General features: G+C 39.5%; 1 protein-coding gene across 2 annotated transcripts in view; it reads right to left on the bottom strand.

Moving 5' to 3' along the window:
• Window positions 1–13,652, bottom strand: part of trip10a (thyroid hormone receptor interactor 10a) — a 30,872-nt gene extending 17,220 nt beyond the window's left edge. For both annotated transcript variants that reach the window (XM_037689097.1, XM_037689096.1), the window contains exons 1-5: window positions 13,357–13,652; window positions 4,708–4,823; window positions 4,203–4,259; window positions 3,782–3,929; window positions 1,510–1,572 (exon numbers count right to left, since the gene is read on the bottom strand). In XM_037689097.1, the coding sequence (XP_037545025.1) occupies window positions 1,510–1,572; window positions 3,782–3,929; window positions 4,203–4,259; window positions 4,708–4,823; window positions 13,357–13,380 (408 nt within the window). In that variant the 5' untranslated portion in view covers window positions 13,381–13,652. The remainder of the gene's footprint in view (window positions 1–1,509; window positions 1,573–3,781; window positions 3,930–4,202; window positions 4,260–4,707; window positions 4,824–13,356) is intronic.
• Between the last annotated feature and the right edge of the window lie 634 nt (window positions 13,653–14,286).

A 14,286-nucleotide genomic window follows, 5' to 3' on the forward strand; every position in this document is an offset into this window, starting at 1 on the left:
AAGTGTAATTATCAAAAAGTACAGTTCTGCTCAGGGCAGCACGGTGGCGCAACTGGTAGAGCTGCTGCCTCTCAGCGAACAGGTCCCTGGTTCAAACCCCGGTCCAGGGGCCTTCTGGGTGGAGTTTGCATGTTCTCTCCGTGCATGTGTGGGTTTTCTCCGGGTACTCCGGTTTCTTCCCACAGACCAAAAACATGCATGTTAGGCTGATTGGTAACTCTAAATTGTCCCTAGGTGTGAGTGAGAGAGTGAATGGTTGTTTGTCTCGTTTGTCTCTATGTGTCCCTGTGATGGACTTGCGACCCGTCCAGGGTGTACCCCGCCCCTCGCACAGTGATTGCTGGACATGGGCACCAGCGACCCCCGTGACCCAAAATGGAATAAACGGGTAAAGAAAATGGATGGATGGATGGACAGTTCTGCTCTGTGAAGCTGTGTGACATCTCTTTGATGTCCTGCTGCACTTCTCTTCTCTACAATTTAAATTCAAATACTGCAACAGTTTGAATAAACAATCCATGCTGTATGGATTGTTCATTTAAAATGTTACAGTATTTAAATTTAAATTGTTTATTTAAGGAGGGAGATTGTGAGTAACAGGTGATGAGTGTGATTACAGCCTGGCACATATCAAAGTTTACTGAACTTGAACTACTGTATTTCTACTTCGTTGTTTTTCACTTATCGTGGGTGGGCGTGGTCCCAAACACCCGTGATAAACGAGGGACCACAGTATACATTCATTTTTAAGGCGTTTTAAACCCTTCCCACACTCTTGCAACATCCTAAACAATGTTTCTAAACTCTAAACGTTCTAAAAGAGCACAGAATGTCATGATCTCTGCTCTATCTGCCACACCTACGTCTCTGCTGCAGAGCAGAGATCATGACATGCTGCAGGAGGGAGCTTCTCCCTGCACATGTGGGCTGCACACATGTGCATCTGGTGCAAAATAATTTTAAATAATTTATTTAAATTTTTTTTTTAATCCAGGTTGATCTTGCAGCTCATCCAATCAGACAATTGTGTGTCATGTCCAATCTTACTTTGAAAAACAGCGAAAGAGTGAGTCTGCAAAAGTCGAACCGCGAAGTAGCGAGGGACTAGTGTTTTAGTTAAACCTTGTAAATGACGTCATCTCAAGTGATACTGGGAGGTTCTCAGATTTGTTAGAGCTCAAAGAATGATTTGAGGATGGCGCCCATCTAATACCACACAAAACTTTAGCTCAAAATCTATAAACTTGACTTGGAGCCATTTTTGTTTTGGCTACGGTTGATTTCCTGTAGAGATCCCCTTGGAATGAGTTGACTCCATCTGTACATGTACGTGCAACGATTATCTAAAAAAAGTTTCAATAAAATCACTCCAGAAGTCCATGAGATATTTTGCAACGACAGTCAAATGAACACACAAATTTTTTGGAAAAAAAAAAACACTATTGCACTTTGCCAAAAACAATATTAGGGTTATTTTGACCGGTCTACACATTTTAAGAGTCGACTCACATAGTCGAGCTGCTTGTAGGTGCTCTCCAAACTCTGCTGGGCCTTCTTGACCTCCATCAGATACTGCAGACATTTATATAAAAACAAAATGACAAGGAGGCCTTATGACGGAGAGAGACATGTGTGGGAGAAGACAAGATAAACGAGGACCTTGGAAAGCCACACTGCAAATTAGACAGGAAAACAAATAGCAGCGTGTCAGTTTGAGACGCAACATCTTCAGCTGTACATAGCTGCAATGTCCTGCAACCCAACATAACAAAGATGGAGTAGTTCTCATGGAGAAACAGAACACCACTGCACAACCAGTTCTCCCTCAGGAGACACTTAAAACTTCTTTCCTGCTGCAGCATCGTGATGTCTCCACATCTCAACTCTTATAAATCTGGTTTTCTACCCCTCCCATACGTCTCTTCCCAAATTGTGTTTGCTGTATAAATAAAAACCCCATTTGGTGTTTTGTCAAGACTATTTACAAGTATGGTCTTGTACACACAAATATAATAGTGTGCAGAATAAACATTTCTGTATGATTTAAACACAATGTTAAATATTTAGCCTTGGCATTCCTTTAAGTAATGCAGATCGTCTTTCATGCCAGAGTTTGGAATTAAGATCTTATGATGACAGGGAACAGAGTTTTATCTGTTAAGGTTAAACCTCGTAAATGACATTATGGGGGATCTCATCGACATGTATTACAGTAGCACTCAGAAGATATGTAGAGGATAACTCTCAGCTACAACTACACCAATGTTTACCTTTATATCTGTAAAAATGAGAGTAAAACTGAGTAAAAGATATTTTTTTTTGTTCCCCAAGGTAGGCCTGTCACGATAAACAATAAATCAATTAATCGCATGATCAATGAAAATTACTGATCTCGTTTTCATTTATCGGCTTTATCGTTTCTTCGTGTCTCGTTTTGACGTCACTGGATGACAAGGCTCAACTCCAGTCTCTTCACTGACCCCTCCATTTCTCTTTAAAATCCATTTCAACCATTTTGTTTTTGGATCGTTAAAAGCAGTTATGCTGAGAAGCTAAGCTACGAGCTAAGCTAAGCTAACAGGCCGACCTCAGGAAAAAAAAACTCTGTCTTGTCAAAGCTCCAAAATTCACAGTTGAAACCTGTGCCTTTGTGTAAAAAGTTGTTTTTCTCTGCAAAAAGAAGCTGAGAACTTCCAACATTTTTCAGTCAGGTCATCTGAACAGTTTCTTTTTTTGTGCTGAAACGTTGGACCTTCGATCCAGAAGGCTTCATCAGTCAAGGACAAACAAAAAAACTGATTCTTCCCCCAACAGCTGACTCCAAAGTGGAACAAACCAGTTATGTTGGTGCTAAGATGGTCTCTTTGGTACGCCCCCTACTCCATTGCCGGCCCTCTTCCTTGTTGACAGTCGTGTCAAACTGGTTGAAAACAACAAAGTCCATGCTCAATAATCCAGGATTACAATCCAACATTTTTCAGTCTGGTCATCTGGACAGTTTCTTTTTTTGTGCTGTTCAGATGACCTGACTGAAAAATGTTGGATTGTAATCCTGGATTATTGAGCATGGACTTTGTTGAAGCTGAGAACTTGTTTACTGAGTTTTTATTAAAAGCTTTGTGTGAAAAATGCTAAACTGCTCAAACCACACCGAGCATTCGCCATTTTGAGAACCGAAAAACAGGAACGTGTGACAGCCCATGTCACGTCAAGGGGCCTCCCTTCCATTTTTCTTAAAGAGGCACGCTGCTCGCTCCCTCACTATCCATCCTTCGGTTCAAACAGTCTTATACTGCCATACAGTGGTTAAAAAAAAGGTACCAAACACAAAAATTAACCAACATTTATTCTTAAATTTGACAATAATTAATAATTATTGTCAAATTTCAAAGAATATTATCGTTTATCGCAATAATTTCTGAGACAATTAATTGTCCAGCAAAATTTATTATCATGACAGGCCTACCCCAAGTTCAGCTGGCTGTGGCAGCCATCTTAAATTAGAATGACCCCAAAAGTGGATTAGTTGTAGATGTACATCCAAACATTACTTTCTAAGAGTTTCATTAAAATCCCTCAGGAGGTTATTGAGATATTTTGGTTAAAAAAACAGACACAGATATGGGCTAAAACACTGTCGCCTCTCACCTTTGAGGGGCAGGCAAATAAAGGACACCATCACAGTTAATAAATCTAAAATTAGGAGTATCAGAGGATGGCTCTACTGGACCGTAACCAGGAAATCTCTGCACGTTATCAGTACTTTGCATATCAAGCTCACCGTCTTTCGCTCCTGCTTGAGCTCTTGCAGGTACTTTGTGAGATCAATACAAATGTTCATCATCAAGTTCTCTGCAATTAGCTCCCTCTGGCCCGCATAGTCGTTCATCTCATTCAGGATGTCCAAATAGGACTGGTAGCTGGACAACCTATCATTGAAGAGGAGAAAAAGGAAAGGGTGGAGACATGAGGACATGCGGATGGGACTGCTGATAACGGGATAATTGCCAAAAGTTCTGCAGTGGGTGAAGTCCTGATAACAAGATCACGACTTCCTTATTCCTGTTTCCTTCTGAGGGCATTTAAATGTTGCCTACAAACATCCCACAACAAGTGCACGGATAACAACGATGAAAACAACTCTTTACAACTTTTAAAAAGTGTTCATTTTTTGTAATAGCCTAACAAGCTGTGAAGCTCACCTGCACTCTGGCTCATCTTTGCTGCATCGCTTTTGGTAATATTTCTTGGAAAGATTCCTGTGGGCATTGAAAGGGCTTTACAAAAATGTACAATACGACTTGCTTGTGCAACCATTCCAAGGTTTTTCACTATATTAAAATAATCATTCACAACGAACATATTTATTTAGCTGCTCTTCCTTCTTTCACTCTCTCTCAATGACCACTTCCAGTCTGTCATGTGCCAGTCTGCTCCCACTTCCTCTGCTCTGCAGCAAAGCTCAGCACTACAACAGATGTGGGCTTGTGCACTGGGAACCAAAGGGTTGAGAAAGACGGGAGACGTGGAGCAGCTGGAGAATTAGGCTAGTGTTTCAAAGACAAGCTAGAATCTGTCCCAAAGCAGTCATAAGACCCAAGAACCTTTCACAAACAATGTTCTTATGTGCAACTAAGGACGCACAAGCTGCAAAAGATTCTGGACAGCTCATATAGGGGAAAAAAAATACAGTAAACTGAACCGTACCTCAGTTGTTTGGCATAGTTTTGCTCAATCTCTGTTCTCTCCTTCACAAATTTGACGTACTTCTCCACCAGCTCCAGGCCGGACTGTGTGTGCTTCTCGATTATGTCATACTGATCCTGGAGAAGCAATAAAGAATATAAAGGTTTAAAAAAAAAAAAAAAAGACAGAGCTTGTGCTAACCTTTAGACTACAAGAATCTTGAATGAAAGACAACAAACTAAACAGAACGAGCTTTTTCCTGCATGCTGGATTCTGGGAATGCGCTTCACATGTGGTAAACGTGTTTGTGTGATGGTCTTTAAACTTCTGCTTAGCTTTAAAACATGGAGCACACCCATCATGAACGAGGGGATAAAAACAGTTAAAAAGGCACAATCTGCCTGAAATACCTAGTTAAACAGTGTTGATTAAGCTGTTCTATAATTATAATAATGTGGGAAAAGGTGCGACTAAATCACAGCTCTTATTATGCAATTGTGCATCTTTAAACCACTTTTTCCACTTCATTCAGGAAAATTTGCTGATTTTCGCTTATTTTTAGCGAGACGACAAAGTAATTTTCAGTTTCTTTACTTCTGCTTTTGCTTATCTGGCATGACTTTTTGGCACCTTCAAGTTCAGACAGGTCTGTTAGACGTGAGGGATGGCATCAAAACGCTGTTTTTTCTTACTGTAGACAAAGAGCAGCTCCCCCCAGATTTTATTGCTGCTAATTTTGCATTGAAGTAGGGGCATATTTAGAAAGGGGATTCCTGACATGTTGGGCCTTGTTCCTCTGCACCCTCCATGCACTTTAGATTAAATAAAACAGACTCAGATGAATGAGGTTGCCTAATCACAGACCGAAGCAGCCTGCAACACAGAACCCCAGAAAAGGCCAGCAATAATGTTTTGCCTTGCTGGGCTTTTCAAGCAAGGTTATTTTTGAGTAACAGAAGTTTTGACAGTCATAATGGCTCACACATTTTTGCTAACTCAGCATATCCTTTGTTTGAGGATACTCCCCCTCCTTCTATCTCAGTCTGGAAATTTTAACAACACTGAAAGATACCAACTTCAAGCATCGGAAAATTGATCAAATCAAATAGTTCATTTCTTGATATACTGGTATCATCAGGCTTTTACATAAAATTAGGGGTGCACCGATTACAGTTTTCTGGCCGAGCATCAATCCCTAAAAAGTCTGGACTTGCCAATACAGATTTTGGCCGATACCGATTTTGTTTGATAAGCGACACTGTCAGGTGTTATAAGGTCACAATGCACCTTCAATTTTCCAATCGTATTTTATTGAGAAAAAAAAATGCCCTTGAACAATATCCTAGAAACAATACAAACTTAGTTTTAACTGGCCAAGAGGTAGTGTTTTGAAATATAAATTAAGTTTAGACAATTGTTAGAAGTAGAAAATTTCTGTAAAATCAGTTTCTCATGTATCGGCCGATCACTCAACATTAGGGAAATCAGGGCCAATTCATCGGTGCACCCCTATAAAAAAATCTGAGTGCTCAACTGCCCTGCAGAGTCAAGTAACATACAACAAAGCAAAGGCAATCAGCATGAAACTTTCTTCATTCTTGGTTAGGCCTGTCACGATAACAAATTTTGCTGGGCGATTAATTGTCTCAGAAATTATTGCGATAAACGATAATATTGTTTGAAATTTGACAATAATTAGCAATTGTCAAATTTAAGAAGAAACGTTTCATAATTCACTTGAGTGTAGTACCTTTTTTTGACCACTGGATGGCAGTGTAAAACAGTTTGAACCAAAGGATGGATAGTGAGGACGCGAGCAACGTGTCTCTCTTAAGAAAAATGGGAGGGAGGCCCCTTGTCGTGACATGGGCTGTCTCCTTTATTTCGGTTCTCAAAATGGTGGACGCTCGGTGTGGTTTGAGCTCGTTAGCATAGCATTTTTCACACAAAGCTTTTAATTTTTTAAAAATCAGTAAACAAGTTCTCAGCATCTTTTTGCAGAGAAAAACTACTTTTTAGACGAAGACACAGGTTTCAACCATGAATTTTGGAGCTTCAACAAGACAGATTTTTTTACCCGAGGTCAGCCTGTTAGCGTAGCTCGTAGCTTAGCTTCTCAGTTTAGCTGCTTTTAACGATCCAAAAACACGATTTTGGACGGTCAAAACCGATTTTAAAGAGAAAAGAGAAAGGGAAGGGTCAGTGAAGAGCACCGGAGTTGAGCCTTTGTCATCGAGTGTCTTCAGTAAAAAGACACGAAGAAGCGATAGACGATAAATGAAAATTATCGACCTCATTTTCATTTATCATGCGATTAATTGATTTATCGTTTATCGTGACAGACCTGTTCTTGGTTATAAGAGTTGCAGTTGGACAATCAAACTTTGTAGTATTAGCAGAGTTGCATTAAAAATCACAAGGTTTTAGGTTTAAATTATACAGTAAACTTGTAGGTAAATTATAAAATGGTCTATTCTGTTACTTTACTTTTTATTACCAAGTGTAAAATATTAACTGATCCAGTTTAGTTTTTATTTGCTATTAACATAAACATTTTATGTTAACCGCGTACTGCTACTATAACTTTGTCATGTTTATAACTATTGTTGCTATTACATTCTACACGCACAAAATCTTCCAAACAAAAATGAAGCGTCGGAGAAAATTCTCACGATTTTTTACAAACAAGACATGAATATTCATTCAACCTTTATTTACACAGCTAAATCACATTGAGCCTCGCAGACTCATTTACAAACGAGACCCGTTTATGGTAATATGTTTTTACACATACAAGCTGATAAATATCAAGTTTAATAATCAAGTCCAACGTTTCTATAAATGATTCAACATGTCCCAGCACTGACGAGTCTGTTTAACGAGACCCTGAACATTTTCAGGTTAATTGTTTTGTTTTGTTGAGATGAAAGTTTCCCATCCTAAACATCAAATCCTTGTAGTTTTATTTAGATTATAATCCGATTATAAATGTGGGTGGGAAAGATGAACAATGGCCTCCACTCTGGGCCCTTGAGCAAGATCCTTAACCCCCACCATCTGCTCCCCCAGGCGCCCTAGATGGCAGCTCTCTGCTCCACACAGAGGGCTGCGGTAGCTCAGTGGTCTGTGGTTGCGTCAGGAAGGGCATCAGGCGTAAAAACAACCTCCAAGTCTTCGTGCGAGTTAGTTCGCTGTGGTAACCCCTGAGGAAGGGAGCGGCCGAAAGAAGAATTCTCTTGTGAAAATAGTTTAATGAGACACTTGTGAGAGAGGTGGTGTCAGTGATTCATTTCACAGGTTGTACTCGTTTGATGCTTCTTTCAAACTTAGGTATATTTAGAATAACTAAAAAAAAAAAAAAACAAGCAGGACCAGATGAAAGGGAACAGACCCAAACAATGATACTACCACTTCTGTGTTCCTTTAAAAAAATGTTGGAATACAGTTTATTTCTTCAAAAAAAATAATGGATTTTCTTTAAAACAGAACTTTCAATTTCCTGCTGTTTTATATTAAATTAACCATAAGAGATTTGTTTCTCTTTTCCTTTCACAAAACATGCAACACTGAATCTTTAGATTCACTGCATAAATTAAAAACACCCTTACATTGTTTTCATATTTGTGCAAATACACAAAATGTTTTGTGCAGAGCCACAAATTCTTATAGAACACGAGAGCACAAGTGAAAAGCAGCTCTCAGCCTTTAGCCTTCAATTCTGGCTATTTGCATTTGCGAGTATACCATTTGCATATTCAGGTTTGGGATTTTGTTCAGTCTGCAGCACGGTGCAACAAAACACTGTGGAGACTGAGAGGCAGGTTAGGATTTGTACAAGGTCCTCAAAGTTGAAATGTGTCCCCTTCTTCACGAGCAGCCACCTCATAATGTGTTCTGCTTCTGCGTTTGCACAGTTACGCAGCGCAAACAGTGCAACACTTATCAGATTCAGAAAACATAGATAACGGAGTACTTGTGTAGAAAGATCAAATCTGTGCTTTGGTCAAATCTCTGATATAACAGATGTGTTTTAGTGGTTTACCAACCCGCAGTAAAGCTTAGGAGATGCAACAAGCATTGTATGGAACACAAAAAACAAAAAGTGTTGATCTGTGTTTGGTGCATTTCTCTGAATTAAAGAGCATTTCTACCATAGACTGATCAAATCTGTGTAAAAATAAAGAAGGTTATAGGCTCCCGGGTCCATAACCTCATGAAGAATTTAAATACTACTTCGATTTTGGAACCTTATGCCGTCTCTAAATTACAGATTGAATAAATGTGGTTTGTCTTTTGTGTTTTATATGACTGCAGCATCTGAAGCTGGTTCAGCTGATCCAAAGAGATTCGTTTGTAAGGACTGCACAGATTGATCTTCAGAAGCTCGTGGTTCCAAAAGTTAGGTTCAGAACCTGACTCAATCATCCACCAAAGTATCTTATGTTAAGCTGAATAAAAACAAACTGATGAAAATTTACCCAATACACTGAATATGATACAACATATATTACATGACATTTCCTGAAAGTTTCATGGGAATGAAATGGATCATTTCAAACACATTAAATCAAGAATCTTGGATTTTAAAATGCTTTTACTCGTTTAAATCGTGATCTATTAAGGTATCGCTTGAAATACTTTTAAAACTCTTTCAAATTAACTATTTGTTTTAAAATAAACCCTGTGGGTTTTTTTATGCTTATGCTCAATAATGCAGGTAGGAGAAATCATCTCTCTCCAGTTTTAGCTTCTCTCCATTGGCTCCCTGTCAAATTCAGAATAGAATTCAAAATCTTACTTCTAACCTACAAAGCTCTCAACAACCTAGCTCCATCTTATATTACAGATTTTATTGTTCCGTACTTTCCTAACAGAGCACTTTGCTCTCAGACTGCAGGTTTACTTGCAGTTCCTAGAGTTTCAAAAAGTAGAATGGGAGGAAGATATTTCAGTTATCCGGCTCCACTCTTGTGGAATCAACTTCCAGTTTCTGTCTGTTTGACTGACACATTGTCCAGTTTTAAGACTGGGCTTAAGACTTTTGTTTTTGATCAATCCTATAGTTAGGGTCGGCTTGGGTTTACGGAGATAACCCTTAGTTATGCAGCTATAGGCTTAGACTGCTGGAGGACAAACTGACCACATTTTTTCACTCTGCTACTGTCTTTACTTCCTCTGCTCAACCTGTTTTGTATTTGTAATTATTTTTTCTATCCTAACATGTGTTTTTGTCTTTCAGGTACACCTGCACCTACATGTGGACCTGCCATTCTGTGTGCGTCTGTCTCTTCTTCCTGTCCTCTCAAACCAGCCGGTCAAAGCAGATGGCCACTTGTCCTGAGCCTGGTTCTGCTGGAGGTTTCTTCCTGTTAAAAAGGGAGTTTTTCCTTTCCACTGTTGCCACTGTGCTTGCTCAGGATGTAAGACTGCGACGAAGTGAAGATTCATCATGTCTGCTGGATTCCTTAGATAGAGAACTTTACCAATTGGCTTTTCTACGTATGTTCTTGTAAAGTGCCCTGAGACAACTTTGTTGTGAAGTGACACTATATAAATAAACTGAATTGAATAACCAGGTCCTCTGGGCTTGTGGTTTTCTTTTTTTTTATGTTTTGTAAAGCTGCTGTTGTTCTGAGGGTCAGAAGCTGAATCGTTTGAGAACCACTCTTGTAGAAAACAGGGTAAACATACAAAGAAACTGTTTTTACAAGTTGTGTTCAATTTGGTGGCACACCCACTTTCAGTCAGGCTCACCTGTAAACTCATTTCTGGCTGCTTCACTGCCAGAGGCCGTCAAACTGAAGCACATTCACCGTCAAAAAAAAAAAAAAACAGCCAAAATTTTCCTCTCTCTCCATAAAGACGGTTTGTACTCAAATGAACTTCATAAATCCAAAATGGCTGCGTCAAGAAACGATCAAAACACTTGATTAACATTTTATTATGAAGCCAATTGCAGCTTCTGAACATTATTAGACTTCTAAAGTTGTCTCTGTTCCAACACCTGGCAACAGGTGCATGTTTAATAAGTATATATTATGAAAACCCATAACCCATTGTGTTGCACATGAATCAAAGGAAGCAATAAAATTATGGTTGTGTCACTTCAACATCTAATGCCGTTCTTACATGAAATAAAAGGTTAACAAAACATTTGAATTAGTCACTTTGTTAAAATTTCCTACGAATGTTTCAGCTCTGAGTCAATCATTGTCATCAAAAAGCATGGCCCTGCCAGACCTGCCACGCAGGAGGTACTGTCACTATCACAACTAAAACCCAGACACTGATCATCTTGCACTGTAAACCGGCGCCTTAAAATAGACACCGGATTAAAAACAATCAGGGGAGCAGATGCCAAAGAGCTGACCTGGCCAACGAGTTCTCCTCTGCAGCCAAACATCAGCAAAACCAAAAGTTTTGCTTGAACAAACACAAAATCTAAAAACGTTCATTTTTGCTGCATGTGCATGGAATAATTTAACACCAAGGGAAAACAGCAAAAACTTGTAGGTGCTGGATTTCCTCTTAAACTCCATCACGCAGTGAAACAAACGCTAATCCTTAGAGTAACGCGCGTCTCCCGGTGTCTTCCGTGCCATCGTTTTATACGAAGATCATTCAATCAAAAGAAATCAAGTTGGAAAAGTTTTGGTCAAACCTTGTAAATGATGTTCTGCACAATCCTGTGTGATATTGTGAGATGCATTAGCCCCAATAATATGTTGAGGATAGGCCTGCCTGTTGCAATAAAATCAATCAATCAATTAATCGATTAATCGCACGATAAATTAAAATTATCGACCTCATTTTCATTTATCGGCTTTATTGTTTCTTCGTGTCTCTCATTCTACTGAAGACACTGGATGACAAAAAGCTCAACTCCGGTGCTCTGACCCTTCTATTTCTCTTTAAAATCTGTTTTAACTGTCCAAGCTGCGAAGCTAAGCTAAAACTAAGCTAACAGGCCGACTCTGGAAAAAAACTCCGTCTTGTCGAAGCTCTAAATTTCACAGTTGAAACCCGTGCCTTCGTCTAGAAAAGTTGGCTTTCTCTGCAAAGAAGCTGAGCACTTGTTTACCTTTTTTTATTTTATTTATTGAAAGCTTTGTGTGACAAATGCTATGCTAAAGATCCTGATGCATGCTCAATGCTATGCTATGCTAAAGAGCTCAAACCACACCGAGCATCTGCCCTTTTGAGAACTGAAAAACAGGAACGAGAAACAGCCCACGTCACGTCAAGGGGCCTCCCTCCCATTTTTCTTAAAGAGACACGCTGCTCGCTCCCTCACTATCCATCCGTTGGTTCAAACCACTTTATACTGCCATCCAGTGGTCAAAAAAATATACTACACACAAAAATTTACCGACATTTCTTCTTAAATTTGACAATTACTAAATATTGTCAAATTTCAAACAATATTATCATGTATCGCAATAATTCCTGAGACAATTAATCGCCCAGCAAAATTTGTTATCGTGACAGGTCTAGTTGAGGACGTCTCTCAGCTACCAGAAAAACACTAAAAATCTGTAAGTTTGACATTATTGTGTCGGCCAAGGTAAGTTGGCTGTGGCGGCCATCTTAATGCGAAGCAGTTGTAGATGTGCATGCAATGATTACTTTCTAAAAGTTGAATTAAAATCCATCAAGCAAAATGTTGCCAACAAAGAGTTTTGACACAAACAAGAGTATCTGTTGGGGATCATGCTCAGCTACAACCACCAAACTTAACTTACAGCATGACAGACAAACAAAAGACAAAGGCAAAAACATTATTGTGGGCAATAAAACCTTGAACAGGGATGGAACATCTGAATATGGCAGGAGTGAATGTTTCTGTGAGTCAATCAAAGTAGGGCAAAATTAATTAGGCTGCTGCACCACTACATGGGATGAGGAAAAAATGGGAGACTGGGGAAAGGCCCAGGGGGAGCCTGTAATGAGGTCGCAACCTTCCTGTCCTCAGCTCTGCAATGCTCCATTTTACACACCAGGTTCCCTGGGAACGTGAAAGCACCATTGCTGGTTTTGTTTATGTTCAGGATAAAGTGAACCCTTTCACTGCTGCTTCCAGGAAGGGGTTCAAAGTTTGCTCCAAGACTGCATTATCTTTGGGTTGACACTGTTAACAGCTTACTTACAGTCACCCAACGATGAAAACCTACTTATACCAGCATTCAGAGCATGCAAAGCATAAACATTAAACGTTTTATCAGTGATGATGTTTGTTGCCAGGTCACATCTCAGCATCTCTATGGAAGCCAAGTGTGACACAATATAAACAGAGCAGCATCCTAAAGATACAACCCGCATCAAACTGTTTAAACAGAAATATATATATATATATATATATATATATATATATATATATTTAACTTAAAACCCACTCGTGGTAAAAGTGCTGCAAACATTATGACCTGTTACACCAAATTAAATAAAGCTATGTGACGTTCAGGTGCTGTGTTCGTCGTTTTTTATATATATTACATGTTTAAATAAATAAATAAAACGCCTCAGGAGGGAAACAGCGTGTTCCTGAACGCATCGTTTTCACCGCTCAACTCGCCTGCAAACAAAACTTCATACGAAGCATCAAACATGTAAATACAAATGCATCATTGCCACCTTCATGCTATTTAATTAACAGTCAGATGATGGACTCACCCAAAGTTCTGTGCCCCAGTCCATGTTCGGTTTGAATACAAAGAACTTTTCCACAAAAAAAAAAAAAAAAGTTTATCCCGACAGCTCGGCCCGAACAAACACAACAATCCCGACCGGAGAATAAATCAGGTCCTAAACAAGACGGGTCCCGGGGTCGCCTTTCTCAACAAGTTACACAAACCCGCATCATAATAACACAAATAACTGGTGCTGCCAGCAGTTGGTTTAGTTAGTCCAAATATTTTTCGTAGCGAAGGAAACAGGGACAAACCAGCTCTCCTGTCCGCGTCACTCCCAAATCCTAAGTCTTAAAGGGGCCGCGCGCCAATTATCCGCCCAGGGTCGACCCTATACTTGATTATAAAGTAATCATCTTCTTAAATTAATTTCCTCTGTTCAGTAACTCCGATTAGGTGCTGTTATTCGAGTTGGGTCGATTAATCTGCTGACCTAATCAGTCCACCTTTCAAATAAAATTGGCATTCGGCCACGCCTCCATAAACTTATTAAAATAACGGGACCAAAAGGTCCCCTCTTTTTCTCCACGAGGAACCGTTTGGAACCAGTGAATGCACCAGGGGCGCCTCCAGAAATGTTTTAAAGGTGGCCAGATGGGGGCCATTGTTAATCGTGGGGTGGCCATGTAGACTATACTGTAAGTTCTAAAAAAAAAGTTAAGTCAGGTCCTCTGCTCGGATTAACCAAAAAAAAAAAAAAAAAACTTGTAGAGATTTGTAGACTTTGTCAGTCTGAGGAGCTGTAATAAGCTCAGTCTTATAAATAGCACCTTCCCACAGTGGATCAACCAGTTTGTTGTTGACATTCAAAACTAGCTGCTCACATGACATCAGCCTAACAGTGGATTGTTAGTACCTTGATGGCTGCTTGCTATTCACAGGGGGCTGAGTGACACGAGCAATGACAGTACAG

This window comes from Nematolebias whitei, chromosome 15 (genome assembly GCF_014905685.2).
Source record: "Nematolebias whitei isolate Nwh7 chromosome 15, NemWhi1, whole genome shotgun sequence".
Taxonomy (NCBI): Eukaryota; Metazoa; Chordata; class Actinopteri; order Cyprinodontiformes; family Rivulidae; genus Nematolebias; species Nematolebias whitei.